The 5404-nt window shown below is 55.2% G+C and overlaps 1 protein-coding gene across 1 annotated transcript in view; it reads left to right on the top strand.

The window, feature by feature from the left end:
- Window positions 1–5404, top strand: part of LOC113214894 (uncharacterized) — an 86913-nt gene that overhangs the window by 21997 nt on the left and 59512 nt on the right. Inside the window, exons 6-7 of the mRNA XM_052277395.1 lie at window positions 1819–1980; window positions 3205–3556. Coding sequence (XP_052133355.1) covers window positions 1819–1980; window positions 3205–3556 — 514 coding nt within the window. The remainder of the gene's footprint in view (window positions 1–1818; window positions 1981–3204; window positions 3557–5404) is intronic.

The raw sequence follows: 5404 nt of genomic DNA on the forward strand, positions 1-5404 counted from the left end.
GAAAAGCTAAGAGAGGGAAAAAAACGCTCGACTGAGTTTCAGCCCCCCCCCCTCTCTTCCTTACCCCCTTCTACTCCTCACACACCACCGTGCACCTCCCGAGAAATACGTCCCGTGATTATCTACGAGCCAGCTTTGGCTGGTTCGGTGAGGGTGCTGAGGGAGCGTCACGCTGGGCGTGTGCACGGCGGGGTTCGGCTTGGTGTGAGGGGGGAAGGGGAGGGGCAAAAGTCCCGGGGCATTGTCAGGGGCAGTGAGCCGTGTTTTGCACGGCGGTGCCCGGTCCGACACGGTACCCCCTCCTCCCTCAGTCAGCCCCCTGCTCAGCCCCCTGCTCAGCCCCCTGCTCAGCCCCCCCGTCCTCCGTAGACCCCACAGCAAGCCCCCCACGACCCCCGCCTCACCCGTCATACTGCGCGTTCCCAATAATCCCTGATAAGGCTAGAAGCACCCCTCTCCGGCCAGACCCAAGGAAAAAGTACGGCGCGATAATCTCGGGATTTTAGATAAGAACTTGTCGCGCGAGTCATTCCGGCCCGGGAGGGGGCACGAGGAGGGTGACCTTGTTGAGGCTCTTCGCGGAGCAGAGGACCAGCTGAGTCGACCTTGAGGTCCCATAGAGGAGAACCGGCAGGATCGATATAATTTGATCATTTAGTTTGCCGCATAGAGAGCCGCCTCACGGAGCACGTAATCTGGGACGTCCTGGAAGACGATATTGAGAAGCTCTTCTCCTCGGGTAACCCGTCCAAGGGATCTCGCAGCGACCCTTCACCACAACCTCCCCCCAGCCCCCTCATCACCCCCCACCCTCGCCGCACTCAGACCGGGGCTCTGATGGCGGCGGGATTCCTATTACAGCCCCAGTCACATGCCTTCGTAATTTATGGATGGGTCCTAAGTGAATTTTGGTCCCGCTGGTGGCAGGCGAGCCCAGCGCAACACGTGTCCCGCTCCACCTGCACCCGTGTCCCCTCCGGCCCGGAAAAGCGACGCCGGTGAAAGGGCCAGTTTTGCCTGGACAACTTGGTAGAAGTTTCGATAGGATAAACCAAAGACTATAGTCTTGTTACGCTGACTTGCTGCTGTGCCGATACGTTTCCTGTAGGAGCGTTAGAAGTATAGTGGTGATCCGTGTTTATTTCCGACTAATGACTGTTGGTACGCTGTCTACGAACACTGATGTGTGAACACAATGTCCTTCAAATGAAAGTAGCTGAGCATACGGTGTCAGGTCAGAGAGCTAGGACAGACGCTTAAGGGTGTGCAAACCAACACTGTTGTGTCACAGCCCTAACTTACGATGCATTAATATCGCTCCACCAGGAGTCACGAAATGTATTCAAAATGTCGCTCTGCCTTGCCCTCCTATCGGTACACTCTCTTTCATTCAAGTTCCGCCTCGGCCTGCGGAGAGGGATCCCGAGGTGCAACTACAGCTCACGTCAGGCACCTCCTCCGCCAGACTCCGCGGCGCTCGTCCAGCGTGCGCTGTGCGCTGTGCCCGCCCGGGGGCCGGCCGCCGCCCCCTTCGCGCAACTGAGTTATGAACTCTCGCGCGGCATTCCGCATTCATGGTCTTCCCGGCGCCGTGCCGCCGCGGGAGGCCGCAGCAGGAGGGCCCCGGGCCGCCCGCGGGGCTCCTCCGGAGAAAGGAAGGGGGGCTTGTTATGATTACTCCGCGTTTGGGTTGCGGACGACGTTAGAACGGCGTCGTTACCGCGCAAATTGATTTGCAGAGATGAGACGAGGAAGTATATTCTGTATACTGGTGGCGTCAAAGCTTATCCTGTCGTGTGCTATTGTGTCATCTTCCAGATCCTTCACTCGGAGCAGGTGCTGGGCTACCCGCACCACATGGCAGTGGGCCTGAGCTGCGAGCTGTTCGGCATGGCGGGCTACTACAGCTTGCACCTCCGCGCCGGCAGGCCCGCCGTAGCAGCTTGGCCCCTGGACGCCGCCACCAACGCCACCATCAAGGTGAGCCCTGGGTCGCGTCAAGGCCGATTATGTCCGGCGAGAGAGAGAGAATGAGAGAGGGAGAGAGAGAAGGAGATAGAGAGAGAGAAAGAGGTGCAGAGGCTGAGCGTCCCCCACGGGTGTGAGAGAGACGGAGTCCAGACCTTAAGCCAAACGCACCCCCACCCCGCGCGTGTGGAGCACGGACCGGCCATGAGCAGGTACGTCTCTGCCTCTCCTCCCCCCTCTCTGTCTGCTTTCCCTCACTCTCCCTCTCGGACGCTCTCTCGCTCTCTCGCTCCCTCGCACAGTCCCCAGTCCGTGGAAGCAGGGCTTACGACCCCCTCCGGGGCCCTACAAGCGTGCGGGCGCTCTCCGCTCGGCTACGGCCACTCTCGGGCCCGGGCCACCACTCTGCTGAAAATGTGTTTGTCAACCTTGCTTTTGAAACATGACGCGTTGTGCTTGGTCAGATTTCATTAAGGCAAATATTAACTTCTCCGACGTAAAGGTTCCTAGCGTTGATTGGTAATTTTGTGTAACAAAGTGCCTAAAGCAGAGTATTCTTGGACTTTTCCGGAGCCTAATTTTTTCATTCTGTAAGTTTTCAAAAATGTTCTGTAAATTTACGATTTATTTCTGCTGTTTCAACGAGTTTTCTGATATTTTGACAACTGATTATCTTAAACATACCGACAACTTAGTTTCCATTATTTCTACAAGGGAAAAGTGCTAATTTTTTTATTGTGGCTCTACCGGAATTTACAATAATATTCTACACTCTAGAAAAAGTTTTTAACTTTGCAAACAAAATGAAAGCATCGTTATTCAAAGCGTTTACGAAGTATCGCTTTGTAATAGATACACTGTGAAAAAAAGTAGGTAGGTTAACAGGAAAATTTTCCTTGACGCAAGTTGTAAAATTACAATTTGCAATCGTAAAATTACATGCAGTATGTATCGACTTCAAATCCCTTGGCGAGTAAAAAATGTGCTGTCGTAAATTTACAACTTAAATTATAATTCAAGTTTACAATTTTTTTTGTAAATTTACGACGATATTTTTTACAGTGAGGAAATTATCGCTTTTTAGTGATGAACTTCCTAATTAAGAACCATTGCTTCGTTAGGCTACAATATGTTTACGTTCTGCTTGCAGGTCACATGGCAGATGCTTTGTGAACTTTCGTGCAGTAGTGTACGTCCAATCAAACTTCTTAAAGTAATCTCTCTCCGTATGTGCAGGCCGTGTGGAGTGACCGGTTCGTGTTCAACGTGCACGCGCGCTCCATCTTCCCGTGCGCGGCGCACAGCGGCGTGTCGGCGCTCTTCACGTACCCGGGCTGCGTGCTGCCGGCCGGCGACCGCGTGCGCCTGTTCGCGCGCCTGCGCGCCGACGTGTCCACGCTGCTGCCGCCGCTCACGCTGCAGTACGTGGCCGAGCAGCGTGTCGCTACGGGCTCGCACGCCGTCGCCTTCGACTGCGACCTCTTCTCGGAGCGGTACGTCGAGTACTGCTTCGTCTACGTCAGCCAGGCCATCACGGGCGCCGTCACCGACGTGCGCATGGACTGCGTGCCCACGCTGCCCGTCTCCGGTGAGTACATTCTCTGGTACATATGCCGCACACGCGAGCTTCCGCACACAAAGGTGCTCCCTTCCGGCCCCTGACAGCGGGGTGTCCTCATGCCCATGGGTGCAGTGTGCACACTGAGACAAACAACTGTACTTTTACAGCCTCATCTGTGAAACCAATTTAGAACCCTACTTGTTACTAACATTTTACAACAGGCTGTAATTTGATGGCGTGAAATTTAAAATGATAACTCTAAATGCTTCAAAGCAGTAATGCCTAGATCTCATTATTTGGGTAAAGTAGCCACCCCAGCTCCGAAGTCCCGATATGCCCTCCTTTTTGGCTCGTTGTAATTTTACAAGTAGGGCTGTAAATTGTACTCAAACAAATATCACTGAAAGCCCTTTTCAAAGCCCTGCTCAAATTAGCATACAAAAGGTTATTATTTTTTAGATTGAGTTTGTTTTTGTCATTTTGTTGCTATCATCAGTGGTTGTCAACGTTGATGCGGACCGCAACACTGATCGCTGGATTTCCTGCATGCCGCTAGGCTGCAAATAACGATTGTTTGCGCCACGCGCCCTCTGCCCTCCACTTTGCGTACGCGCCGAGTGTGCACGCCGAGTGTGCACGCGTGTGTCGGAGCGCGCGGCTGCAGACAAATGACGCATGATTACGTCCAGAGTTTGGAGCGAACTTCAGATTTATGACCGCGTGGTGGTTGTTGGGGGGGGGGGGAGAAGGGAGGGAGGAATAATTTTACCCGCCGTCTATTCCGATCGCACACCTCTGTGCGCCCGCCAGGAATTTAAATCATATCTCGCCAAATCAGGCGGGGGTGACCCGGACCGCAGGATGGACTATTGTTGTGTGTACCGTCCCCCCTCCCCGTTCTGGAGAGAGCGCGAGAGCGAGAGAGAGAGAGAGAGAGAGAGAGAGCGGGAGAGTGAAGGGGGGAGGGGTTAAAGAGATGGAGGGAAAGAGAGAGGCGCCCCCGCCCGCGCTCGGCTCGGCTGACCCTGCAGGGCGGAATTTATCGCTGGCTGCGCAGGGCTGCGCGGGGCTGCGCGGGACTGAGCGCGGCTGAGCGGGGCTGCGCGGCCGGCTGCCTGCAGGCCAAAGCACAGCCATGCAGTAAATCTCGCCGCGCGCTCCCTCTCCTCGAGGATGACGGATTTACAGCTGTGTATTTTGCGTTTGCCTCACGCGTTAAGCTCATTACGCGTATGTCGCGTTAAATTTAATGAGAACCTGGCTGGCGCACCTGGGCCGAGAATGGGAAAGGGGAGGGGGGGGGGGGCAGCGTTGTTTTAAGAAAAGGATTAGGTGTCGCGGGCTGTGTGTATTTCGGTCTACAAAAGTGTCGTATGTCCTTTGAGCGAGCTGCCGGAGCTGCTCCTCAATGTGGGACAAAGTATAGTCCCGTCTCTGACCGGAAGCGGGTGTAGCCCGGAGTGGAGCGGGGCGGGGGAAGCCTAGACCCGCTCCGCGCGGGACTGCAACAGGTGTTGGGTATCAGCCCGCTCTCTCTCCCCAGCCCGGCTGCTGCGTTCTCACCCTTTGTGCCCTCCTAGAGCTCTCTCCCCTTCTCCCCCTTCTCCCCCTTCTCCCCCCCGCCGCCCGCGGGGCTCCTCCGGAGCAAGGAAGGGGGGCTTGTTATGATTACTCCGCGTTTGGGTTGCGGACGACGTCAGGACGGCGTCGTTACCGCGCAAATTGATTTGCAGAGATGAGACGAGGAAGTATATTCTGTATACTGGTGGCGTCAAAGCTCATCCTGTCGTGTGCTATTGTGTCATCTTCCAGATCCTTCACTCGGAGCAGGTGCTGGGCTACCCGCACCACATGGCAGTGGGCCTGAGCTGCGAG

Source organism: Frankliniella occidentalis, unplaced genomic scaffold (assembly GCF_000697945.3).
Source record: "Frankliniella occidentalis isolate FOCC.00 unplaced genomic scaffold, Focc_3.1 Scaffold10, whole genome shotgun sequence".
Taxonomy (NCBI): Eukaryota; Metazoa; Arthropoda; class Insecta; order Thysanoptera; family Thripidae; genus Frankliniella; species Frankliniella occidentalis.